The sequence below is a fragment of the Lynx canadensis genome, chromosome B4 (genome assembly GCF_007474595.2).
Source record: "Lynx canadensis isolate LIC74 chromosome B4, mLynCan4.pri.v2, whole genome shotgun sequence".
In the NCBI taxonomy this organism is placed as follows: domain Eukaryota; kingdom Metazoa; phylum Chordata; class Mammalia; order Carnivora; family Felidae; genus Lynx; species Lynx canadensis.
The window spans coordinates 37,621,708-37,649,579 of NC_044309.1; the positions used below are offsets into that span (position 1 = coordinate 37,621,708).

General features: G+C 43.3%; 2 protein-coding genes across 2 annotated transcripts in view; both read right to left on the reverse strand.

The window, feature by feature from the left end:
• Positions 1 to 10,485, reverse strand: part of DDX11 (DEAD/H-box helicase 11) — a 40,398-nt gene extending 29,913 nt beyond the window's left edge. The window contains exons 1-3 of the mRNA XM_030321738.2: positions 10,335 to 10,485; positions 6,088 to 6,277; positions 5,684 to 5,831 (exon numbers count right to left, since the gene is read on the reverse strand). Coding sequence (XP_030177598.1) covers positions 5,684 to 5,827 — 144 coding nt within the window. The 5' untranslated portion in view covers positions 5,828 to 5,831; positions 6,088 to 6,277; positions 10,335 to 10,485. The remainder of the gene's footprint in view (positions 1 to 5,683; positions 5,832 to 6,087; positions 6,278 to 10,334) is intronic.
• A 10,414-nt stretch (positions 10,486 to 20,899) lies between these two features.
• The window catches only part of LOC115518312 (maestro heat-like repeat-containing protein family member 1), a 75,077-nt gene continuing 68,104 nt past the window's right edge, over positions 20,900 to 27,872 (reverse strand). Inside the window, exons 39-40 of the mRNA XM_030321739.1 lie at positions 27,404 to 27,469; positions 20,900 to 21,501 (exon numbers count right to left, since the gene is read on the reverse strand). Of these exons, the coding sequence (XP_030177599.1) occupies positions 21,173 to 21,501; positions 27,404 to 27,469 (395 nt within the window). The 3' untranslated portion in view covers positions 20,900 to 21,172. The remainder of the gene's footprint in view (positions 21,502 to 27,403; positions 27,470 to 27,872) is intronic.

Below are 27,872 nucleotides of genomic sequence, written 5' to 3' on the forward strand. Positions count from 1 at the left end.
AGTCTCTTCTTTCTCACCCTCAGAGAGACCCACCCCTGCCCACACTGTGATTCTTCATTTCTGGCCTCCAGAACTGTGAAGAGGAAGTTTCTATTACTGAAACCCCCAGCCTGTGAAACTCTGTTACGGCAGGGGGAGCACTAACACAGTCCTTCTGGGAGGCCGCTGACATGGGTTTCTTAAGGCTGCTTCTTCTGGTGTCCAAAGGGCAGTTCAGTTCAGGCAAGTCTCTACAGGAACCTACACGTTCCGGGCAGGCAGTCAGCTCTCCAAGCCTGCTTAAACTAGGGGGTCCCAGAGTACCCAGAGGGGTTCTGAACCTAATTTGGGCTTAAACGAACTATAGGTAAAATGCACAGGTGTTCAGAGATGGGGAAAAAGCAGAGCACAGTGGCTACGGCTCCAGAGTCTAGGCTACTGGCCAAACAATGGCTCCTCCACTCACCAGCTGTGACCTGAGGCTAACCTTTCTAGGCTTCTTTGCTCCACATGTACAAACATGGGAAGTTGGGGAAAAAAAAAAAAAAAGGTGGGGAGGGGGATAGTAATAGTACCTTCCTCAGAGAACTGCTGCAAGCATTAAGTTCCTACCCATAAAGGTTAATACCTACAGGGGCACCTGGGTGGCTCAGTGGCTTAAGCATCCGACTCCAGCTCAGGTCATGATCTCACAGATTAAGCCCCGCATTGGGCTCTGTGCTGACACCTCAGAGCCTGAAGGCTGCTTCAGATTCTGTGTCTCCCTCTTTCTGCCCCTCCCCTGATTGCGCTCTGTCTCTCCCTCTCTCTCAAAGATAAATAACATGAAACATAACATGTCAAAGATAAATAAACATGAGAAAAAATTTTTTTGAAAGAAAAAGGTTAATACCTACACTAGGATTAGAACAATACGTGGTACATAAGTAAGCAGCTGGAGTTTTTTTTTTTTTTTTTGCTATTATTAAGTAATAATAATACAATTATTACTGTCCTAGATTAAGAACCTATTTCATCAATTCTTGAAAGGCCTTATGATAGAATGGCACTTCTAACATATCTATGGAAAAGCCCCATATATACCATTTCTCTCAGCTTTTGAGAAATACTGAGTGGCAGAGACTTCCAGACAGCACTCCCCAGCAGAACCTGGAGAGCAGCCATTCTGTACTGCCAGTAAAATGGGGAGCTACTGCCTTTAGCCATCACCTGGCTAGCAGCAGGTGAGACATCCCCCTGTAACAATGGCCCAGGGGCAGACACCTGGTTAGAGAGCCAGCACTCTCCACTTCAAAGTGAGCTGAGGAAGTTCCTAAGGGGAAGGTCAAAGTTATCCTCCAGAAACAATTGTGAATACACTCTAACACAAAGAGAAAGGAGAACTAAGGTCCTGCAATTCTATACCTTCTAATAAGACAGCAAAAGTATTAATCGGAAAATGTTAAAAGGATGTATGACCAAATGCTTGCCTCAGTTATGAAATAAATCTAATAAAGTACCCACAATATACCTAGCTTTGAACAATGTTATTTCCTGGGGTACCATCCAAGATATCACAGTCATAAAATACATGCCAAGATAAGTAAATTCATTCATTCTAAACACCCACATTGTAGCAAGTGCTGGGCTTGATGCTGGGAAGCAGCTCCCTAAAAATCCCCACAGGCACAAACTTAACGCAGGACCTGCAGGGCATCACAGTTCTCTGCGAAGCATGGACTCCAGGTTTTAGAGTGCCCAAAATTGCAATGTTACACAAGGCACAGGGGGCACAAAGTCAGAAGGTCAGCACAACGTGGTGGAGTCATGAAAGGCTAAAAAGGTGACATGTCCAAGTTTAGTAGGCATCATGAGGACCCAAGTGGGGAGGTGGCCACCCAGGGCAGAGGCCCAGCAGGTGAGGCCTGGCATGTAACAACATGGTGACAGGAGAAAGAGCTTACCAGAGGTGAGATGCAGACAGGGTCAGAATGTGATGGTAGCTGAAGACACAACAAAGATATGAGGACGTGGAATCAGAAACATCAACAACAAAGGGCTGAGAAGAGGAAGAGGATGTACGGAATGGGCAGAGGGCTGAGATGGGGACCTGAAGCCTTCAGATTAAACAGGGCAGAATAAATGCATGCTCTTCTGTGTTCTTTTCTGAAACACACTAAATTTACACCAAAGGAAGAAGAGGCTTAAACCCCACAGAAAGAAAGTGGAAGAAGGGAGGGTTAACAAGTTTTAGGAGAGATGAAAAGCAGAGAACTGGACGTGACAGAGTAAAGGACTGTAAGCCTAAGTGCCTGTAGAGATCTTCTCTGCAAAAGATAGGATGTGCACCCTCTGGAGGAGCTAAGCCAGGAGGGCCCCGGAGATAGCAGATCAAGTGAAGGGTGGAGAAGGGAGTTGAAATCAAACCAGGACACTAAGCAAAAAACCATGCACCTGAAGCCACTTCCCCAGGACACCCTTGAGAATACTAACCATCAGCCTAGGACTAGAAGGCAAGAGTTTAGAGGAGCCTTCTCTGGAAAAACTGGATGGCTCAAGAGAAATCACACAGACACTGATCACTGGAGGCCCCAACAGAGAGGCCAGTTCAGTGGTCCACAGCCAGCTTGCACCACAGGCCTGTCCGTCAGCCCTGTGGTAGCTTTTTCTTGAACGCCAATAGAAGACAGCCAAAGATCACCAGACAGTTGAGGAAAGCCTCTCAACAAAACACAGAACCAAAACTGGGGGAGGGAGGAGGCTGCATGACAAGATGATACAGGGGGGCACAAAAATTCAAAATACTGCTATAATTGATATCCTCACAAAGATATTATTTCCATGAAACAAAAACAGGATGCTATTTTTAAAAATCAAAGAATAAGAAAAGTTCTTGAATATTAAGGCTAGGATAATAAAAATAAACTGAATAGAAAGACTGGACAGCAAAGTCAAAGAAATCTTAAGTAGAATTTAAAGCAAAAAGAAAACAAAACAAAACCCAACCAGGATGCCCAAAGAGATGGGCAATTAGAAGAAAACATAATTACAGAATTAACCAGCAAGTCCAAAACTCAAAGAATGGGAGTACCAGGAAGATTATCAGATATGAGAAAATGTCTCAGAATGGAAAGATAGAAGCCTCCAGGTGGAAAGAGCCCACCAAGTGGCCAACACAAGAACTGAACACACACATCCGACCCATCAACATGAGATTTCAGAATACAAAAGATAGAGGAGATCCTGAAAACTTTGGAGGATGAGGTGGGTCAGGTCACCACCAAAAACTGGGGTGCAGGTTACACGGGACTTCTTAGTAGCCACAATGGAAACTAGAGAGGAAAGGGAGTAGTTGTGAGGGAAAAGTGTTCTGCAGCTAGAATTACATACCCAACCAAACTATCAGTATCAATCAAGAGAAAGGCAGATTAATACCCTTTCAGCAAGTCTCAAAATCTTACCTCCCATACAACCCTTCAGGAATGTTCTCTACCAAAACAAAGAAGATAACGAATCCAGGAAACAAGAGACTCAAACACAGAAAAAACTTAAGAATACGCACAACAACATGGATGAATCCCCAAAATATTATGCTGGCTGAGCATAAGAAGCTGGTCACAAAAGAGTACTTATGATACGATGCCATTTTCAAGAAATTTTAGAAAGTTAAAACTCATCTACAGAGATGGTAAATGATCACTGACTACCTGAGGCTGGGGCAGGGTGTGAGGGGAGGAACAGCAGCCAGGGGTACAACAAACTTTCTGGGCTGGTGGAAATGTTTGGCATTTTCATTGTGGCAGTGGTTATATAGGGGTTTCCATCTGTCAACACTCACTGAACTTGTGGACTTACAAGGGGTGTATTTTATTGTATGTCAATTATACTTCATAATGTTGCTTTTTTTTTTTTATTTTTTAAGGAGAGATGGGAAATCTTAGTACAATAGCTGTGAAGCAGATCGTAAGAACAAATGGGAGAATTTCAAGAAGGAAGTCTGCAGGGTAAAATGGAATTGGTAATTACTATAGACTGAATTATATTGCCCCCAAATTCATGTTGAAGCCCTAATCCCCCATGTATTGGAGAAAAGGCCTTCAAGGAGGTCCTAAGGACAGAGCCCTGATCCTATAGAACTGGTCTACTTATAAAAGGGGAGAGACACCAAAGATCTCTCTACCACGTGAGGACACAACAAGAAGGAGGCCCTCACAAGCCAGGAAGAGTCTCCACCAGAAGCTAGAGGCTGCCCAAACCTTGATCTTGCACTTCCCAGCCTCCTGAACTGTGAAAAATAAGTTTCTGTCATCTGAGCCACCGAATCTGTGGTATTTTGTTATGGCAGCTGAGGAGCCAGACTAAGCAGGAATTTTATGTATGGAATATCCTACAGAGGCCACTGGATGGTGTGAGAGAAAGTGGTGTAGGCATATTAGCTAGACATACTTTAAAAGGCATACTGGGAAAATAAAAATTATTCAAGACGAAAACCCATAATCAGAGCATACCGGCTTAGGAGAGGCTAACACTTTCCATCTAACTACAACAGGAGGATGGGGCGAGGGAAGGAAAAGAAATGGTAAGAAAGCTGCATCTTAGCTCTCACAAGAGGAAGGTACAATGATTAAAATCCATAAATCAAGAAATAGCACGAAACTTACAATTTCAAATGTGCTATGCAAGTATATTTCTTAGTAAACAGTTAAAAGAATTATAAGTACCTGCCCAAAGAACCAAGTTTAATACATTTAACTTTTTAAATGACATGCATTATTTTTGATTCATGTTTTGGGATCACTTTACACAAAGGAGAGGGATATGTTCACCACCACCAACTGTTGCAGAATGGTCAAATAAGCACTCGAAACACCCAAATCTATTTACCAGGAAGCCTCTGCTGATACTAAGAACACCTCAGTGGACTGGTAGTGGACTGCTGCACTGGGTTAAGAACCTCCTGTGGGTCGAACATGCCGAGCTCCACCGGATGACAGAGACATGGAGGACGGCCTCCAGGAGGTCGCAGCCTCACTGGGGGACCTTCACATCAACGCAGGCATCTCACCATCACACGGTACTTTCTGAGCAGGAGGCAAGAGGCTGGGACTGCTTGCCATAGCCCTAATCCTCCTCAAGGCCACCCTCTGATAAATCCTCTCTCATTCCAGTCCCAGAAGGAAAAACTCAGGGCCCTTTGATGGGAACCCTCAGCACTTAGTAACCTCGTTCCTAAAGACTAAACCGATAGGTTTAATCTGTGAAAAAGCCAAACTAATTTGTTTCTCAACATCAAAGCAGTTGTGTACCCAGAACAATCTGGAAAGTTTTAGTGCTACAGGTCTTGGTTTCTACTGGGATTCAAATTCTTTAGCCTAATTGTTCTCAGATTCTGGGGCTGTGTTTATTTATTTATTTTTTTAAGTAGGCTTCACGCCCAGCACGGAGCCCAACACAGCTCAGCCAAACCCATGACCCTGAGATCAAGACCTGAGCTAAAATCAAGAGTCAGAGGCTCAACTGACTGAGCCACCCAGGTGCCCTTCTGTTTAACATTTTAATACAGGAAGTGACTATTACTCAGAAAGATAAACTGAGAGAACTACTTTGCCTGACGTCAAACCATGAAAATGTCTGCCTAGACTAACAAGCATGCTAGGTGGCCTCTGCAGTGTTGGAATCAGGGGTCTCTCAGGACACTTCTTAGCCCCTGATGATGCATACTTACAGTGCCAGTTGGACTCTCAAATATTCCAATCTTGCCAGTGTCCAACACCCGATAGAGCTCAGCCATGAAGTCTTTCTGGATGGAATAGGGTGTGAAGGGAAAAGGGAAATGGATGCCACCATCTTCCTGGGTTTTATTAGCCATGGTCCTAGGGGGAAAAAATAAACCTGGAAGTACTGGCTTGAAATCTAGAACAGTTCCTAAGAGCAGTCTCAATACTAGTTATGGAATTTCTCCTTAGGTTATACACTGTTTTGCAAGCAGAGACCACGTTCTCTCCATTCCAGGTATCGTCACGAAGCCATACCCAAATCATGTAATCCACTTGGTGACATTTATCAGAAATGGTTACACAGAAAGCAGCCTATTAAAGCCCCTGAACAGAAACCGCCCTGCCATTTTACCTGGGATTATTTCGCTTTTTAGACACCCTTCTAACACCTCCAGGAAAAGTGCACAGACTTCCTCTCAGAGACCTGTGCCCCTGATGTCAAGGATGTCGCTCCTGGCTACCTCTGCAGGACGGTTCTCTCACATCTCCACAGTGCAGCCTTTGCCTGGCACAGCTGCCTCACTGAAGCCTGCTGGGAAGATCTGGAAGATCATGACGCACAGGCAGAGAATTACTGGTACATTCTTTCCGAGGCACAGGTTCACGTATACATACATATTTCACAGGTATCTTTAAATTTTTTTTTTCAACGTTTATTTATTTTTGGGACAGAGAGAGACAGAGCATGAACGGGGGACGGGCAGAGAGAGGGAGACACAGAATCGGAAACAGGCTCCAGGCTCTGAGCCATCAGCCCAGAGCCTGACGCGGGGCTCGAACTCACAGACCGCGAGATCGTGACCTGGCTGAAGTCGGACGCTTAACCGACTGCGCCACCCAGGCGCCCCTCACAGGTATCTTTAATGTGCTTCTTAGTTCGTCCTAGCCTCCACTTCCAGTATAAACCAGAGCCTCCTCCTAAAACTTCTCCAGCTTTAAGAAATAAAGAGTTTTCTGTCTGGTTGCAGGCTGGGAGAAGCTCTCTTCACAGGGACTAAGACCTGGTTGCCAGAGCTTCCAATACTGAGACCACAGCATTTCTTGTTCCTTGCCAGGCCAAGGTCTAAGAACTCTGCGGCTCCTTTTTCCCTCCTCTTCTGAACCAAATTTCTCTGAGATAGCTTCTCCATACCCTTTCTTCCTTCATTACCATTTGGAGGACTGACTCTTCCATCCTGGTTCCCACTCTCTTTTTGGAAGTCACTGCTCCAAACTATTGGACAGGCCCATCTCTTCTAAATACAAATAATTATCAATCTGAAATCCACTTGCTATGTAACTGGCCTCAATAAGACTAATGACAGTGTCCATACATTTATGAAATAAGGGTAGTTGCCATGATGTTCTTCCAGTTTAGGGACACCTAAAAGGACTACAGAGGTGAAAGAACTACAAGAAGGGTGACTTTGCGGGCACCTGAGTGGCTCAGTCAGTTAAGCGTCCGACTCAGTTTCAGCTCAGGTCATGATCTCACGGTTTGTGAGATAGAACCCCACACGGGGCTCTGCACTGATGGTGTGGAGCCTGCTTGGGATTCTCTGTCTCCTCTCTCTCCCTGCCCCTCCCCCACTTATGCATGCTCTCTCTCTCAAAATAAGTAAATAAACTTAAAAAAAGGGGGTGACTTTTAAAAACTAGGACAAGTCAATACTGAGAGGGAGGCATGTAATCAAAAAACCATTCAGATCAGAATAAAAGAGGAAGGTATCTAACAAATATTGATCAGTTCACAGGCCTTTTTACTACTATTATCTCAATTAACCCGTACCACACTCTAAGGATACAGTTGCTGGATACTAATGCTTACAGAAATTAGTTTTCAAAGGCACAGCTAATAGGAAAGCCAGGGATCCAAACCAAGATCCATATGGCTCTTTTAGTAAGATTCGTCTGGGAAAAGATAACTAGCATAAAAGGGAGATCTACTGAAAATATACATATTGAGAAATTAAAAATTGAGACAACGTGCCAAAACCTAGAACCTAAGGCACTAGCAGAGTGTGATTTCTTGCAGACCACAACTACAAAGTAGTCTGGATTCTAAGAGGGCTCCAAGAACTTCACCAGCAAGTAAACACCCATGGATTGTCCTTCTCCCACTCAGTCACATGCCACATGGAGCCACTCAATGACCTCCTCTGCTTACTCATAGCTTCTGCTTACCCAAAACCTCAGCTTGCACAGGGCCTCTTCGCACCCTCTACCTTTCAGCTCCAACTCTCAATGCCAAGGGAAAAATCTTTCCATGTTTCTTAGTTCTAAATCCCAAGAGAAAAATCTAGTCAGCACTGCCTCTCCATTTAAAATAGATCACTCACTGGTCAGCCTATCGACTGATGAGTTACCCTGCCTGATATAATCAGCTTGGGCCTCGTGCTTACTCTCCACCACTCCCTTCCACCCCTGCGTGGGAAACAATGGACATTTAGGACTCCCCTTACCTCCTTAAAAATGACTCCCTCCCTATTTGGCCACCCCATGTGGGTCAAATAACACTCCCATCCAAACACACACCACCCTACTTTAAGTGACTCTTTTGTCTTATTACCCTGTATTTAATTTCTTCACAGCTCTTAGCACTAGCTGAACTTATTTTATTTACAATCCTCCCCTACCAGAATATACACAGCATAAAAGGAGGAAACTTGTCTGTCTTGTTCTTCCCTGCCCCTAGCACCAGAATAGGTACTTTGGTGCCTATTAAGTATTCAAATAAATCTTGATGAAATGAATGAATAGCCAGCTTGACATGGTGGCTGTAGGTAGAGGTTTCTGTTCTTCAGAGGTGTGGGTAGAATAGTCCCCATGACTAAAATATCTAGTCCAAGGGCCTGTTAATAATTTCAAACTGTTTTCACATAACCTCACAGCAACCCTGTGTGATATTTTTATTAGCTCTATTTTATAGATGAAAATGCTGAGACTCAGAAAGATTGAGACTTGCCCAGTCACTCAGCAAGTGCTTGAACTCAAGATGTGAACCCCCATCTGCCAGATCTCCAAGCCCTTGGGCTTTATATTTCCTCCCTCTTCCTCCCACCAGGGCAAGCAGACTGAAAAGAAAGACTTGGTTACTAAACTTCAGAATGACAACATGAAACAATACAGAAGAAAAGCAATTATTATTTCACTTCCCTGTGGGTGGTAATTATGGATCTCATTATTCCCAAAGCAGCACAAGCCAAATCACAAGTTAAAGAAGGGTTTGCATAAATCCTTGAATAATGGATTCACTAAGCGCTATTAAGGTCATTTGGTGTAACTCTTTCTGACCTCTTCAGGTTGGTTTTGTGGAGGACAACCACGACCCCACACACGAGTTCTCCCTAGAAATCCCCACCAGTGCCAAGGCACATGCCATACACTTATAAAGGACATAAGATACATGAAAGCCCTCAGGGACATATTAATTCTGAGAGTTCATTTTCTCTGGTACCCAATTATCACTCATTATTTACCTGTGTATAAACTATTGCTATAGACTAAATTGTGTCCCCCCAAAATTTATGTATTAAAGGCCTAACCCCCCATATAGACTGTATTTGAAGATATGGCTTTTGGGGAAAACTGAGGTTAAACAAAATCTAAGAGTGGGGTCCTAATCCTTACTAGGAATGGTGGCCTTATAAGAAGAGGAAAGAGGGAGGAGCTCTCTTTCCACACCGTATGAGGATAAGGAAGGAGGCCATCTGCAAGTCAGGAATAGAGCTGTCACCAAGAACCAAATATGCCAGCACCTTAGAATTCCCAGACTCTGCCACAGTGAGAAAATAAATTTCGGTTGTTTAAGCTCCCCAGCCTAAAGTATTTTATTATAGCAACCTGACACAAGTACGTTCCAGGTACTATTGTGCTGTTAGGCTCCGAAAATACTTGAACTTCACACACCTGGGAGACAACACAGCCCCAAAAGAAAAGCTTTCCTGCACCTGCTGCTAATCCAAAGCCATAGCATGTTGCACAACGGCAATGCTCCAAGGCCCGGAGAGACAGCCTGGGCTGCAACCCCCACAGTGACACCTTGCTGGGGCCTTCTCTCTCTCTACTTGTATTTATTTCCACTTTCATGACACTTCCTCCAACAAGCTGGTCAATTCCATTCATCTCAGTCCTCTTGACTGGACTCTACTCCACCTTGATTCCTTGATGGGCAGTGGAGCAGAGCCAGTAACAGTATGCGAACTGGGCTCGGGTGGCCAGGTCTGGGATCGCAGCTTATGTGAATATTCCTAAGCCTCAGTCTTCTCAGGTAACAGCACTTATTCACATGTGGTTGTAGTGACCACTGCATAAGGCAATTTATGAAAAGCGCTTAGCACAGCCAGGCTAATCTGAAGCCCCCAGACGCGTGCTAGCTAGACTCATTCCAGAAGCGCTTGGGGCGTCAACTACAGGTCCCACCCTCCTTGGTAGGCCCTTACCCCTCCCATTGGTTTCTAGCCTGCCAATCATGCACTGGCCCCGCCCCCCCGGTTCCAGAACGCTTTCCCGCTCCCGACTCGCCGTGCCCCTTTGCACTACAGCCCGCCGTGTTTGCGTTTCCACCAGCGCCTGCCCTCTCTCCTCTCGCTTCGCCTTCTCACACGGCACCACGCTCACCGTCTTCGCCCGAGGGACTGCTTCGCGAAGTCCAGGCCAGGGAGGAGTTGAGGAGTCTGAGCATAACGCTACGGAATTTGAAATCGCGGCGCCTCTCCCTCAACGTCGGCCTCTGGGAGGAGCGTGCTGCGTTGCCACGCCCCGCACCACTGCGCCTGCGCACCCCTGAACTCGAAGGGGTGGGTGGGAGTTGGTCTCCTTTTGCTCCACCGCGCTTGCGCGGCAGACTCAGGGCTGGGCTTTTTTTCTGGCGCTGGGAGTCCTGGTCATGACAGACCCCTAGAGGCTGTGGTCTGAAATGCTTGCTGGGTTTTGGCCCTATCGCTTCAAAGCTCCACCTCCCTCCTCCACCTCCCCCACCCCCCACTCCTGGTATGAAGCCTCTAATTTAAGAAGCACCATTGGAGAAATAAATAGAAGATGATAAGACATGAAGGTAAGTCGGGTCTGGTGGTAGAAGACTTTAAACAGCAAAATAGTACACTTAGACTTCATACTTGTTAAAAACAAAATTCAAGTACATTTGGAGATCTAATTGGCTTTTTTAAACAGTTCTTGAATCCATAGCATCCCATCTAGGAAGCATAGGGGAGCTCCACTAAGTTAAACAAAAGAAAGGATTTTAAAGACAAAGAAGACTTTTAAAAAAAAATGAATTTGGGGGCGCCTGGGTGGCTCAGTCGGTTAAGCATCCAACTTCAGCTCAGGTCACCATCTCACGGTCCGTGAGTTCGAGCCCCGCGTCGGGCTCTGGGCTGATGGCTCAGAGCCTGGAGCCTGCTTCGGATTCTGTGTCTCCTTCTCTCTCTGCCCCTCCCCCATTCATGCTCTGTCTCTCTCTGTCTCAAAAATAAATAAAAACGTTAAAAAATTTTTTAAAAAAATGAATTTGTTAGCAAGGAATTTGTTTAGGCAAGGTTGCCCACCACCATCCCCTTCCAACTGGAGCAGAAGGAGTATATCAGTAAATTTCCTAGTGGTTGACCAGGAAATTCCATGCTGATTAGTTAAAGGTTACAATTCCTGGAGGTTGAAACTGCAGTTAGGGTAGGTATTGAGTCTTGGTTTACTGACTTGGCCTAAGTGATGCATTTTGGGCCTGTGGTTTTCTTTTTAACATACTGTAGGCAATTTGCAAGTCACTAAAATGTTTTTAAACACAGAGGTTAAGTTGCAAAGGCAATGTCTTGGAAATATTAAACTGGAAGCAGTATGAAGGTGATGCCAACAGGCCAGGTCCCGGGACTCGGCAGTGCTGGCGGAGGGGCGGGGGGGAGAGGTGTCTTATTTGGAGGTTCTAGCAGGGGAGTGCAGCTACTTGTATACCCTTGACCGAAGAACGGTCCTCCTCTATCAGGGAAGGTTGTCCTCGTCGACCAAGCACGCATGCAAACTGGTGGAGCCGCTCTGGAAAACAGTGTGGAGGTTCCTCAAAAAATTTAAAAATTTAAAATAGAACTACCCTATGACCCAGCAATGGCACTACAAGGAATTTATCCAAAGGATACAGGAGTGCTGATTCAAAGGGGCACATGTACCCCAATGTTTATAGCAGTACTATCAACAGTAGTCAAAGTATAGAAAGAGCCCAAATGTCCATGGATGAATGGATAAAGAAGATGTGGTTTATATATACAATGGAATACTACTTGGCAATGAAAAAGAATGAAATCTTGCCATTGGTGACAACATGGATGGAACTGGAGGGTATTATGCTAAATGAAATAAGTCAGTCAGAGAAAGACAGATATCATGTGTTTTCATTCATACGTGGAATTTTGAGAAACTTAACAGAAGACCATAGGGGAAGGGAAGGAAAAATAAGTTACAGAGAGGGAGGCAAACTATGAGACTTTTAAATACAGAGAACAAACTGAAGGTTGATGGGGGTGGGGAATTGGGACGGGGGGGAAATGGGTGATGGGCATTGAGGAGGGTACTTGTTTGGATGAGCACTGGGTGTTGTATGTAAGTGATGAATCACGAGAATCTACCCCTGAAGCCAAGACTACACTGTATACACTGTATGTTAGCTAAGTTGACAATAAATTATTTAAAAAAAAAATCAAACCTGAGCCAGCAGGAAATGAAAGCAGAATTTATTGAAAGTATAGAAAGAGTACAGTTACAGACAAAGTGTCTGGGAGACTCAGAAAGGAAAGGAGAGAGAGTCTGGTCTATGTTTGGGGTCTGGGTTTTTATCCAGGAGTGTGGTCTGTTGTACGTGTCCTCAGGCATCCAGGAACCGGTTAGAACAAAGAGGAGGGCCCAAGTGTTATTACGTGGAGCCAGAGGGTCTTGGTGTCATGATGTCTAGTGCCAGTGGAACACATAGGATGGCTTCCTCCCGTCATTCATGCCTGGTCCTTCCTTAGATGTTGTCTCTTACGAAGAAGACATACATTATTTGCACTATGAGGCATGTGTAAGGTGGGGGTGGGTGCAAGTCCTAGCAAGAATAGAATCAGGAAAAGGAGAAAAAAGCAGATTTTTATGAAGTCCTTCAGTTTCCCTATCTCAAAGGGTGTTTAGGAGGGAGAGAGACCAGAAGCAAGCAAAGAAGCCAGGTTAGGTAGAAAAGCAGACAATGCAATAGGGACATGGACTTCAAGAGTGCCAGCAGTAGGAACGGAGGGGATGGAGGCAGTTACTGCTAGGCCATAAACCTGCATATGACCCTCTGTCTTCCCCTCATCCTCACTCTATGGCTTATATACAAGATTGACACTCCTAATGTTGGACCCTGGGCTTTGTCCCAAAGGTAAAATCAAGACTGTTAGCCCTATGTAGACCACCTCTGCATTTCTTACTAAATAGCCTTAGATGGTGCCATTCACTGAATTAACTCCAAGACCTTCTTAACAAACTCCTCCCAAACTCAAATCCAGGGAGAAAAAATTGCCTACAATTCACGTACAAATACATTTTCTATAACTCAACAGTGATAGCTGCTTAAGCCCATTATATATGCCTTTTTGCCTCTGCTGCTAATAACCTCATAGCTATATGTGTGCTATTTTAGTTTTTCATTGACCAGCATTTTTTGATACTTTTCTTTTTCTGTTCTTATTACTTCTTGATCATTTTAAGTCCATGCTCTAGTAAGTCAGACCATCTGGATTCAGATCCCTGCTCCACTATTAACAACCTCAATGAACTTGCAAGCTGTTTAAGCACTCTGAGCCTTAGTGAGCCTCAGTTTTCTCAGCTCTAAAATGGAGATAGTGACAGAACCGACCTTACAGGATTCTTGTGAGATAAGGTGCTAAGGTACCTTGCATGCCACATTATAAAAGCTCAACAAAGGTTAGCTGTTACTAATATTAATTTAGCATTCCTGTGCTTTTTTTTTAATGTTTATTTTTTGAGAGAGAGAGACAGACAGAGCACAAGCAGGGGAGGGGCAGAAAGAGAGGGAGACACAGAATCCAAAGCAGGCTCCAGGCTCTGAGCTGTCAGCACAGAGCCCGACACCGGGCTCACAGGGCTCAAACTCCCACAGACTGCGAGATCATGACCTGAGCCAAAGTCGGACACTTAACCCACTGAGCTACCCAGGCACCCCTAGCATTCCTATGCTTTTATTTTAAGTTTCCTTAGATCCCCTGTAGATACAGCTGTGCTCTAAATCTAACAGTAAATAAATAAAATCTAATAATAAGTAAACTTGGGTCCTAAGTGTAAATCAAATTTTGAGATTTAGGCTTTTGGCAATTGGAAGTAGAGCAAAAATGAGGAGGTCAGGAGTAATGATGCATTTTGAAGGGGGATAGGAATATTCTGTCTTTGTTATGCAGTTTCATGGGGTACACATTAGTTACATGCCATGCTGCAGGCAGAACCAGGATTTCTCAAAGGCATCTTTTTTCCAAGGTATAGCCTGGCCTTAACATTCATCCATTCAGTAAATACCAACTGAGCATCAGTCCAGAAGCTGAATTATCTTAGTAAACTCAGAAAGTGTCAGATAACTGGGACACCTGGGTGGCTCAGTCAGTTGTGCCCAACTCTTGATTTTGGCTTAGGTCATGATCTCCCTGTTCATGGGTTTGAGCCCCACATCAGGCTCTGCATTGACAGTGTGGAGCCTTCTTGGGATTCTCTCTCTATCCCTCTCTCTCTGCCCCTCACCTGCTCATTCTCGCTCTCTCGCTCTCTCTCTCTCTCTCTCTCTCAAAATAAATTAAAAAAAAAAAATGGGGGCGCCTGGGTGGCGCAGTCGGTTAAGCGTCCGACTTCAGCCAGGTCACGATCTCGCGGTCTGTGAGTTCGAGCCCCGCGTCAGGCTCTGGGCTGATGGCCCAGAGCCTGGAGCCTGTTTCCGATTCTGTGTCTCTCTCTCTGCCCGTCCCCCGTTCATGCTCTGTCTCTCTCTGTCCCAAAAATAAATAAACGTTGAAAAAAAAATTTAAAAATAAAAAAAAATGTCAGACTACAAATGCATGGTCACTAAATTTACATCCATACCAATGGATTCCTTTATAACGGAGCTGTTTCCAGTGAGTGGAAGCTAATTTATCTCTTTCTATTCAGGAAGCCAATGTGAATTGGAAGATTTCTTGGTAAGCATAGAATCAGAACAAGGAAAACATAGAAATTTGAGTGAAATGTATCACCTACTTACTGGGAAAATCCCATGAAATGTGCCTGTCATCTAAGAGAAAAACTCTAGAGACCAGATTTCTCCCATCCCCAAGAATCCATGTGCCTCTCCTGGAACAGTGGAAGATGAACCCTAATATTATTTCTCTGAGCCCTAGTTTATTTGATTACTATGTCCAGTGCATATCTAGGTGTATGACTTTTCCTCATTAAGCCACACTCTCGTGGACATGGGATACACTCTGTTTCCTTACATAATAGGTTGATCTAATTCATTGGACTGAATTTATAGGCTACCCCATCAATGTTTCCATGAGGTATTCAGCAGTGTTTGAAAATGGAGGACTAGAGTTCAGGAAAGGGATAGAAGCTCGGTATATGGATTTGATCACCCCTGGGTAAAAGAACTAAAGCCTTGGTAAGTGATAAAATTTCTGAAGATGTGAACAGTTAAAATGCAGGGGGGGAGGGGAGGCATTGACATGCAAAAAATGATGTCTGACCCTTACCTTTATACCATATATAAAAATTAACACAAAATGGGGGCACCTGGGTGGCTCAATCAGTTGCACATCTGACTTTTGATTTCAGCTCAGGTCATGATGCCAGGTTCATGGGATCAACCCCTGCCACACTTGCTCACTCACTATCTCTCATAAAAAAAAAAAAAAGTTAAATTTTAACACAAAATGGATTTAAATGTAAAAGCTAAAAGTATAAAGCTCTTAGAAGAAAACAGAGGGGATTTGGATTTGGCAATGATTTCTTGGATAGGATACCAAAAGCATAGGCGCAACAGTAAAAATGGATAAATTGGACAACAATAAACATTAAAACTTCTGTGCATCAAAAGACACAATCAACAGAGTGAAAAGGCCACCTACAGAATGAGAGAAGATATTTGCAAACCATGTATCTAATAAGGGGCTAATATTTAGCATATGTAAAGAACTTCTGCAACTTAACAACAGCAAAGACAAAACAGCCCAGTTAAAAAGTGGGCAAAAGGAGGGGTGCCTGGGTGGCTCAGCTGGTTGAGCATCTGACTCTTGATTTTGGCTTAGGTCACAATTTCATGGTTTGTGAGATCAGGCCCCATGTTGGGCCCCTCAATAATAGCATGGAGCCTGCTTGGAATTCATTCTCTCTCTCTCTCTCTCTCTCTCTCTCTCTCTCTCTCTCTCAAAATAAATAAACTTTATAAATAAGTAAAGAAATGAAGAAAGAAAGAAATAAAAATGGGCAAAAGGATCTAAATAGACATTTTTCCGAAGACAAGATATAGTTGGCCAACAAGCACATGAAAAAATCCTCAATATCATTCATCACAAGGGAAATGCAAACCAAAACCACAATGACATACCACCTCATACCCATTAGGATGGTTACTATAAAACACACAGGAAAATAACAAGAGTTAGTAAGGGCATGAAAAAATTGGAACCTTTGTGCACTGCTAGTGGGAATGTAAAATGGTGTAGCTACTATGGAACACAGTATGGTGGGTCCTCAAACAATTAAAAATAGAATTAGCATATGATATAGCAGTTCCACTTCTGGGTGTCTACCCAAAAGTGGTGAAAGTAGGGAGTTGAACAGGTATTTGTACACGTTTATAGCCACATTATTCACAATAGCCAAAAGGTTGAAGCAGCCTGTGTCCATCAAGAGATGAATGAACAAAATGTGGTATTTATATACAATGGAGTATTTTTCAGCCTTAAAATGAAAGGAAATTCTGACATCTGCTACAACATGGATGAACCTTGAGGACATTATAGTCAGGGTTATCCAGAGAGATTCAATAGGATGCATATAGCAAAAGATTTATTTTAAGGAATTGGCTCACAAAGTGGAGGCTTTGCAGGCCCAAAATCTGGTGAGGTAAGCCAGCAGGCAGACTGGAGACTCAGGGAAGAATTGCAGTTCAAGTACAAAGGGTGTCTGCTGGCAGAATCTCTTGCTCTGGGAATCCGTTGTTCTGTTAAGGCCTTCACCTGGTTACATGCATTATGGAGAATAATCTGCTCTACTCAAAGTCCACTGATTTAAATGCTAATCTCATCTAAAAACCACCTTCACAGAAACATCCAGAATAATGTTTAATCAAATATTTGGGAACCATGGTCCATCCAAGTTGACACATAAAATTAACCATCATATCATGATAAGTGAAGTAAGCCAGTCACAAAAAGACAAATACTGTATGATTCCACTTAAAGGAGGTACCTAGAGTAGTCAAATTCATAGAGACAGAAAGTAGAATGGAAATTACCAGGGACTGAGTCGAGTGGGAAATTGGGAATTATTGTTTATTGGGTATAGAGTTTCAGTTTTATGAGAGGAAGAGAGTTCTGGACATTGGTTGCCAACAAAGTCAACATACTTGACACTAAACCATACACTTAAAAATGGTTAATATGGTTAATCTTATGTTGTATATATTTTACCACACATTTTTTTAAAGAGAAGAAAACAGCAGGGAATGACCTTTAAGAAATGGCCACATTTGGGGGAAAGGAAGGTGAGAGATTGATTAACTAGAAGAGTAGAATGCAAATTAGGGCCACCACGGAGCCAAAAGAGAAAATGATAAAAAATATTGGATACAGCAAGGTCAAGAAGGACAATAATTAGAAGGAAATTCCCTGGCAACTTAATAAGGGAGAGTCAGCACAGTAGTTTGAACAAAATCACTTTGCAAGGGTTAAGAAAAGTCTAAATGATGAGAAGGCTGGAGGAGCAGAAGTGCTCCACCCGTTCAAGGAGTCTGGAGGGGAGGAGACAAGGGGGAGATGCATGCTGGAAGGCAGAAGAAGGGGGAACCATGCAAAGGAAGACAGGGGTTGCTGATGTAAGGACCAAGTGAAAGGGCAACTCTTCCCTCTGCCATTGACCAGCTTCCTCTGCCAGGTAGCCTGATTTGGGCAAGATCTCCCCCAAATACAAGACTAAGGGCCCTACAGAATCCTGATACAGACAAGGCAGCTGTCTTAGTACAGAATGGGCAGCCAGGGAGTGGTGGCAAGAATTAGAGATCATGACAGGGTTGGGGGTATCCTGAGAAGTCCAAGTTTGAAGGAAATTGCAGTGAAAGTCAGAAAGCCAAAAACAGAACGAAAAGGTAGGCCAAAGGCCAGTGGGGCAAATGCCAATACACAAAGCAGGGAAAGTCTCAGTGCTTGGGTTCAGAAGCTAAGTCAGAGTAGTGTTTCTCCTTTAAAGTTTAGTTCTTCTGCCAACTCTCACCAATCACACCTATGTCATCCCAAATTGTTGATGCTGCTCTACTCATTCAGAGGAGACTGCCTAGTATTAATTAGGGTTCTCCAGGGAAACAGAACCAATAGGGTGTGTGTGTGTGTGTGTGTGTGTGTGTGTAGAAAGAGAAAGATTGATTTAAGGAATTGCCAATTATGGAGGCCAGCAAGTCCAATATATATAGGGTGGCCCATTAGGCTGGAGACACAGGGAAGAGCTCATGTTCCAGTTCAAGTCCAAAGGTTATCTGCTGGTAGAATTCCTTCTAGCTCTCAGGAGGTCAGTTTTGTTTTGTTTTAAGTTTATTAATTTTGAGAGAGAGAGAGAGAGAGAGAGAGAGAGAATCCTAAACAGCCTCCATGCCATCAGCATGGAGCCCCTCATAGGGCTCAGTCTCACAAACCATGAAATCATGACCTGAGCCAAAATCAAGAGTCAGATACTTAACCAACTGAGCCACCCAGGCGTCCCAGGAATTTATTCTGTTCAGGTCTTCAACTGATGGGATGAGGCCCACCCACATTATAGAGGGCAGTCTGATTAACTTATTTACAATTGCAATGTTAATCTCATCCAAAGGCATCCTCATAGAAACATCCAGAATAATGTTTAACCAAATATCTGGGAGCTATGGCTCAACCATGTTGACACATAAAATTAACCATCATACCCAGATAATAATTATAGCCATTAGTAAACACTTATTTATATACAAAGTACACAGCCATCTCCTTTCAGTCCATAACACCCATAAGGTAAGTTTGATATTCTCATTTTTAAATAGGAGGAAAACAGTTTTAGAAAGATTTTATCTAAAAGCTCATAAAATTCAGAAGCAATCAAAACCATTCTCGGGGCGCCTGGGTGGCGCAGTCGGTTAAGCGTCGGACTTCAGCCAGGTCACGATCTCGCGGTCCGTGAGTTCGAGCCCCGCGTCAGGCTCTGGGCTGATGGCTCAGAGCCTGGAGCCTGTTTCCGATTCTGTGTCTCCCTCTCTCTCTGCCCCTCCCCCGTTCATGCTCTGTCTCTCTCTGTCCCAAAAATAAATAAAAACGTTGAAAAAAAAATTAAAAAAAAAAAAAAAAAAAAAAAAAAAAAAAAAACCATTCTCATCATGGTTAACTTCAAAGAAATTAATTTAATCAATTTGACCAGAGTGGGAACTAGTTCTTTGGTCTTTCCACATCTTTCAAACTTCAAAGAACCAAGTTCCAATACCTAACTGGCATGACCTTTGTCAAAAAAAACAAACAAAAAAAATCATTGCCCTCTTACTTTGTGCCTGGCAAACTGCTAAGCACTTCATATTCATTACCCTCTCTAATCCCTACAGCAATGTTGAAAGTTTAAGTAAATCCATCAAGATTGGGTTTTGCCTGTGACAAAAAACTCAAATAGCATTGGGTAAGACAGATAAAATTTTACCTCTAACCCTCCAACCCCCCAGATAAAGTCTGAAGGTATCCAAACTGGTAAACAGCTCTACCGTCATAACTGGCCTAGGTTTTTTCTATCCTTGTGTTCTGCCATCTTCAGTGATCACTTCCTCCTGATGATCTGTGATAGCTATTTAGCTCCAACCATCATGCCTACGTTCCAGTCACCAGGGAGACATGACAAAGATGGATGGGCCCCTGCCCTTGAAGAACATGTCTTGGAAGTCATATATGCTACTTTCTCTTCCACCCACCTGGGTGGGTCAGACCTAGCAGCAAGGCAGGATAGGAAACATATTCATTTTTCTAGGCAACCAAACACACAGTTAAAAAAAAAAGAAGGGGAGAAACAATACTGGAGGATCCACAGGCAGTATTATCAAGGCCATTTCTAGATGAGACGTCAGACGCACAGCAGTGAAGTGCAGAGCTCTGAGGTAGGATAAAAGAACTAGTCACTAATAATGGTTATGTGGGAGAGGGAGCAAGGATTCAAGTCTGAGTTTTAGAGTGATTTTTAAGTGTTGTTTTCTAAGTTAACTTATTTTGAGAGAGAGAAAGAGCATGAGCAGGAGAGAGGTAGAGAGAGAGAAGGATAGAGAGAATCCCAAGCAGGATCTGCACTGTCAGCACATAGCCCGATGCAGGGCTCGAACCCATGAAACTGTGAGATCATGACCTGAGCCCAAATCAAGAGCCAGATGTTTAAGTGACTGAGCCACTCAGGCACCCCAAGTGTGTGTGTGTGTGTTTTTTAATTTAAGTAATCTCTTCACCCTACATGGGGCTTGAATTCACAACTCCAAGGTCAAGAGTCACATGCTCTTTCAACTGAGCCAGCCAGGCACCCCTAGAGTGATTTTTAAAAACAAATTAGAATGGACTCAAACTTATCCCCACAAGAATGTCACTTACTCTGTTGCAATCTGATGTGCTTTTTTAAGTGAGAGAGATGGGGCTGGTGTTACTGCCACTCCACTGTTTACACCCACAGCCTACCTTTTTCTGTTCCAACCTGAAATCTGAATGTGCCCATATAAGTGTGTCAGGCCTGGGAATTTCATCCAAGGTGTGAGGCGGTGGGGGGCAAAGGATCAGAAACCAGGGGGTGTGCTGTTCCACCATCCTACTCCTCTTCACTCTCGTCATTTGGAATTTTACCTGAAGGTTGAAGGAGATACAAAGCTGTCCCTGTCACTCAGGTTTATCCCCAATCCCCCAAAACTAGGATGAAAGTCACCTTGTCTTAGGATGAGAAAATAAGTTTTATTGACAAATGTATATGCTGATAGCCAACAATCACCTAGGGAGAGACACATACTGTGCCTTCTAGGATCAAAACCGCCTCCTTGGGTTTAATCCCAGGTAGCCGGTCCAGTTGGAAAAAGGTAGGAGAGCCACTGTGAATCAAAGTACTGCTTATCTGGAACAATAAATCGAAAAGGCTTCAGTCCCAGAGCAATTAGGTGCAACTTATTTAGGGGCAGGCCCAGCTTCTGTAGGTGGACTTTCAGATGTTGGGACCTGTGACCATATTGATTATTTATCTGAATTGCCTATTATGAGTGGAGTAGTTTTCACCCTCCTATTGTGCCAGTTGCACAAGGAATTTAGAGGGCCTCGAAGCCAATTCCAGATATTCTTTTTCTGATTGTCATCATCATCTCTTTCCTGTTTGACAGTCTTAAACAGTCGCTTCTTTCTTTCTGAGGTTTTCATGCCAGTGACTTTGAAGATGTTATTGCTCAGCTGGCTCATCCTGGAAGCAGAGATAGACTCGGGATTAAGATATTCATCAAGGTTTTTCAGGGTAGTAGTGACCAAAGACTGGATAGATTCCACAGGATCATTCCTCAGACTTCCAATAGCTGAAACCAGAAAGGAGGTCACCTCAGATTCTCAATCTCCAAGGATGCCATTTTTTTCCACCCCACATGCCAGGTTATTATTCTATAACTTCATTTAGAATAATTTTTGTCACCGTAAAAGTAATACTTCTTTTACTGTAGAAAAAATGTTTAAATAGAAATCATTTTTTTTAAAGGAAAGAAAGAAAAATCACTCACCCCTCACCCAGAGATAAGACTGTTAATATTTTCGTTCCTATCTTTGCAGTATATATTTTTTAAGTAATCTCTGTGCCCAACATGGGGCTCACACTTATGACCACGAGATCAAGAGTTGCACGCCATGCTGACTAAGCCAGCCAGTCACGCCAGTAGTATTTTTTTAAATACCGAATATGGACACTTCTTTTTACAAAAATATGATTTACATTTTTTTCTTCCCACAAAATATTCTGCTATACACCGTAATATCCAATCACATGATTCTATCATAATTTCTTTGATGAACTCTCTATTAGTGAATAATTAGGTCATTTGCAATTTTTCACTGTTATAAACAATAACTATTAATTCTTTCAACAGCTGTTACTGAGCGCTTAGTATCCACTCAGGTGCTAGGGATACAGTGGTGAACAAGAAAGATTCCCCACCCTCAAGAACTTAACATTCTAGTGGAGGAAAGACAAAACAAACAAGCAAATGTAAATGAAGTATGAGGAAGGGAATTTAACAGAGTAATGGCAGTGAATACCTGGGAAGGAGCTCTTTAGATAGGCCAGTCAGGGAATGCCTCTCTGAGAAGGCAACATTTGAGCTGAGAAGTAAGAAGCTACATGAAGAGAAAGGGCAGAAGCACTCCCGAAGGTTGAAGGTTGGGATGGGGGCTTCTATTCACAATGTAGAAAGTAGCCAGTGTAGCTGCACCTTCTATTGGGGGGGGGGGGATGGTGCTATAGGCTAAGGGTGGAGAGACAGTCAGAAACCAGATCAGTCAGGGCCTCGTGGCCAAAGGTAAGGGACCAGACTTCCACCTGAAGAACAATGGAAAGCCACTGGAGGGTTTTAAGCAAGGGGCGACATGATTCAATGTACATGTTTCAAAGAGAATCTGGCTTCTGTGTAGAGAAGAGACAGGGGTGGGGGTTGTTAAAATGGTCCAGTTAGGGAATGCCCTACAGGGGGGCTTAGATCCAGGTGGGAACAGAGGGATGGAGACTGGAAATTACTTAGCATGCAAAGAATAAAGAGAATAGGACAGGTGTTGGCTCAAAAGGGCCTTCAAGCCCATCAAAGTCTACTGCTTCATGTTGTTCTCATTTGTACTTAGCACAGGCGGAAGAACTGGGCTCAAGCTACACAGTAAATACATAAATCCTGTGAAGAGCCATCTCATGATCACAAGGTTTGTTAGGCACTAGATATGGGTGTAAATGTAACCGGAATTACTTTTGTTGGGGAAAAAAGTCCCTCCTGTCTACATCATTTAGGCAGTCTTTCTGAGAGGCTCGCTGGGATGAGGAAGGCAGTTCTCTGGTATGCTGAGGAGTCTAGGGTATTCATTCTAGGTGTACCTTCCCTGACATGCTCCAGTCACTGGGAATAGGGCTCTACTACCCAGTAGAGACCTCAGTTGTAAAAAAAAATGAGGAGAAGGCAATAGAGGTACAAAACATTAGGGTCAGAAGCCAGGGTTAGAGCCCTAATGGGACAGATGCTGCTACCTGGTCACTGGGGCGCAGGAGAAGGCATGGCTACTCTTAACAGCAGCTAACAAACTCATTCTTCCTTGACCAGAACTCTGAGCACCCTCTCTGCCAGCTGCTTCTGGCACCCTGCCTGGCCTCGGTCCAGAAGACTAAGCCAACTCAACCCAAAGGTTCTGTGGGACACGTCTGTGCCCAGCAAAGCACAGGTCTTTACATGCATCTGTATCTGATACTTAAACAATGTTTAAGATCAGCACTATTATCCTCACGATACTGATGAAGAAACTGAGGCACAGAGACAGTAACTCGCTCAAATTCACACGGCTCGTTATTGAGAGAGCCAGTATTTGAAACTGGGCTAGCCGACATTGGAGCCTGTGTTTTTCATTACACATTGACTTGGAAGAAAAGACCCTTAAAACTCATTTACCTCACCACTTTTTACTCTCTAGATAAAGAGCAGTGAATAAGCCAGAAAGGAAACAAAAACTTGTCTTTCTGCAGTGCCTGCTAGGCATTTCCTCTGAAAGATGAGCCACCATCCCTTTATTTATTTATTTATCTTTTACATTTATTTATTTTTGAGAGACAGAAAGAGACAGAGTGCAAGCAGGGGAGGGGCAGAGAGAGAGGGAGGCATAGAATCAGAAGCAGGCTCCAGGCTCTGAGCTGTCAGCACAGAGCCCGACACAGGGCTTGAACCCATGAACCGTGAGACCATGACCTGAGCTGAAATCAGACGCTTAACCGACTGAGCCACCCCGGCACCCCATAGCCACCAGCCCTTTAAAAGCAGCATATCCAGAGTATTAGCTCGAAGCAGGTCCCAGGAAGGTAAGTGGGCTCCAACCAGAAGGCAGGTCCCTGAGGACAAGCATGTGCAGCACTAGAACAGTGACAACAGCAAAGCTGTGGCACTCGTGTCAGGCCGTTCTGACACGCACACCCACTCTTGTGTACACAAGGACCCACACACAGGGGCAGGGCTGTAAAAGCCAACATTCTCTCCATCTTGTCTCTGCATCAAAGGAAGCAAACTGTGGCATGGAAGAATTCAAGCATCATTTCCATTTGGCACTGGAATGAATCACACAGGCACCACTTAGCACAAGCACCCTGAATCCTTCCCACCCCACCCCCCACCTTGGAGGAGTTGAGAACTGTGTTTCCTGAAGTATCCCTACCACCCACAGCAAAGTCCTAAATCCTTACCATGGCCGAAAAGGCTGGCAGGATTCTGGCCCCACTGCTGTTCTCTGAGCTCATCTCCTGTTCTTTCTTTTGCTCACTCCACATGAACGCGCTGACTTCTTGTTCCTCCTTGAACATGCCAGGTGCTCTTCCCTCAGCTACTCAGATGGTTCACTCCCTCACTTCCTCCAGGTCTCCGCTCCAATGCCTCTTATCGGTGGGGGCACCCCTGCCCCGCCCTCTGACCCTTGGATCCCTGGTCCTGCCTCACCTTCTCCATAGTGCCTATCTAACACATATGTACTTGGTTAGGGCTTCTCCCCTACCCCACTGGAAGGAGTGCTGTAGCAGGGTGGGGACATCAGTTTTGTTCGCTGCAATTTCCCAGGGCTTAGAAGAATACCTGGTAGACAGCAGGTCTTTAATAATTAAGAAACTAATTTAATTGAGAGCAAGTGCAGAAGTACCTCCTATAGCAAACATAGGTATGGCTGTTTGGCTATTTTAGGGACCAAAGGATTTTGCAGGGGAGGTAAAATTTCTCTTCTGATATACGTTGGGAATCTCAGCTCTTCTTCCTCCACACCCCAACTCCTGTTCCCTCTTTTTCAGGACTTTGATGAAATTAAAGGACAATGGAGTGAGCATTCATTAGTGCAAAGGTCCCTGATTTTGGAGGTACCTGGGTGGCTCAGTCAGTTAAGCGTCTGACTTCGGCTCAGGTCATGATCTCACAGCTCACGGGATTGAGCCCTGCATGGAGCTCCATGCTGACAGCGTGAAGCCTGCTTCAGATTCTCTCTCACTCTCCTTCTCTCTCTACCCCTCCATTTCTCTCTCTCAAAATAAATAAATAAATAAATAAATAAATAAATAAATAAATAAATAAACTTAAAAAAAAAAAGTTCCCTGAATTGGAAATTCTAGCTCTGGCTCTCCCAGTAATTCACTTCTATGATCGTGGACAAATGACTCAGCCTCTGAAATTAGGAGGGTTAGAGACTGGGACTAGGAAACACTTCTCTGAAGTACCCCTAACTTCAGAGGCAGAAGAGAATAAATGCGTAGCCTCAAGGGTCTGGATGAATTACCTCAAATCTCATATACTCCACAAATCTTTAGAACCTCTTTATCTTAAAAATTCATGTATAATTTGCATTCTACTCCAAAACATGTCTATTATTAAAACAGTTGTTTAATGTTTTAATTTTTAAAAGAGTATCATTTAGAAATATATACTAAAATATTTATAGATGAATAATATGAAGTCTGAGGTTTGGCTCAGAATAAGCTGGCAGGGAGGGGTGTAGGTAGAGAAACAGAGGAAACAAGGTAACCATGAGTTGATACTTGTTGAAGCTGGGGGACAGGGTTGGAGGGTTTATTATACTATTTGCTAGATTTTTTTTTAATGTTTAGCTATTTTTGAGAGAGCAGGTGGGGAAAGGGCAGAGAGAGAGAGGGGGACAGAGGATCAAAAGCCGGCTCCATGCAGGGTTCAAACTCACAAACTGTGAGATTATGACCTAAGCCAAAGTCAGATGCTTAACCAACAGAGCCACTCAGGTCCCCTATTTGCTATGCTAAAAACTAAAAGAAAAATCTTAAATTAGCTGGAGAAAAGGGATAGATTAACCTGCAAAGGAACAAAAATTAATGACAGCAGGCTCCTTTTAGCAGCAAAGAAAGCCAGAAGACAGTAGTATATCTTCAAAGTGCTGAGAAATAAACTGTTGGTCTCGAATTGTGTCACTATTAGGGGCACCTGGCTGGCTAAATCAGGGGAGTATGTGGCTCTTGATCTCCGGGTTGTGGGTTCGAGTCGCACATTGGATATAGAGATTACTTTTAAAAAATAAAATCGTTAATTAAAAAAAAAGAATTGTGCCACTAGTAAAGCTACCTTGCAAGAATGGTGATAAGAAAAAGTCATTACAAACAAGCAAAATCCAAGAGAGCATAACATCAAGATACTAGCACTAAAGAAACTTCTAAAAAGTGTACTTCAGGATGAAAAAAAATGAAGGATGGTTAGAGATAGAGAAAGGAATGGAGAGCATATAACGCTGCAGTAAGCCCTCACTGTTTGTATAATGTAACAACAAGAATCATAGTATCTAAGTTCTGGGTTATAAAAAAAAGGAACTAAAATATTCAGTAACAAAAGCCTGTAAATTGGGAGGGGTGGTAATTGGAACTCATGTCAACACAGGAAGGAAGGTTAAAATGTTTTACTCTAAACCCTGTTAAGCTCAATATGCATGATAAAAGCCTACTCTCTGGTATCCAGCCCAGAGAAACACTTACACCTGTATACAAGGAGACATATGTGTATACACACACACATACACACACACACACACACACATATATCTGTTGCAGAAAGTTATATATATATATGCATATATGTATGTATGCATATATATAACATTGTGTATCCTATAATATATTACAGTATATATTATATGTTACATAACATATATATTCTATGTGTACACAGCAAAAGCATACAAGACTACATAACAAACAGGGGAAGAGGGTAGAGGAGCCAGACTTGAGGGTGAATAGAACTTTACCCCCCAAAAAAGAACTTTACCCTTATCAATAATGTTCCCTTTTTTTTTTTTTTTTTGCAAACAGACTACATTCATGCATTTCTTCTGTAAATAAAAATTAACTTTAAAATATTTTTACTGCAATAAAAAAGAGCACAAAACTGCAAGTTCTTTAGGGGACAGGGGGTGTCCCCCTTGAACACCACTGTAGCATCAGCAACTGACAGCACATGATAAATTTTGAGGGACTAGAACATTTTGGTTAGCCTTGTTTTTCTCTAAGCAGCAACACAATGGATAACTTGTTTTCTTCCTCCTACTTCTCCCCATTTTCTCCTTGTCCATATAACATTTATAGTGGTAACGACATACTTTATTTAAAGTGACAAAACATGTCCTTAAGGGATTCCCCTTTCTGTCTTGCCCCATGCCTTGTGGTACCCAGAACCCAGGTACAAGGCCCGGACTCACCATTCTGTAACAGCTCCACATCATCCTCGTGAATTCGTTTCATGGTTAACCTCTTAATTGTTAATCCTAAGGATAGGACAGATGTAAAGTCCTTTCAGAATTCCAGACCTTTGGGCCACCCTTTCCCCCCCTCTAGCGAACAAGGAAGTGTGTAAACCAGTTCTAGCAAGAAATGTTTCTCCAAGATTCCCTGTGGCCCACGTGTCAGTATTCTAGTGAAAGAGCAATGCTCAGAGCAGCTGTGACCCAGGAAAATGTTGTTGGCAGATGACAAGTAGGGCATGAATCCAGGGTGTCAAACTCCATGGGGTTCCCACACCAATTGGAAAATGAACAAAGGGCATGAGGCAACTAACTAATCTGCAAAAATAAAATATGCATTGTCAGTAAACATGGGAAAAATGTTTAATCTCACTACTGGTAAAAAAAAAATATATTAATCAGAACAACAGCAAGCTACTCTTTTCAC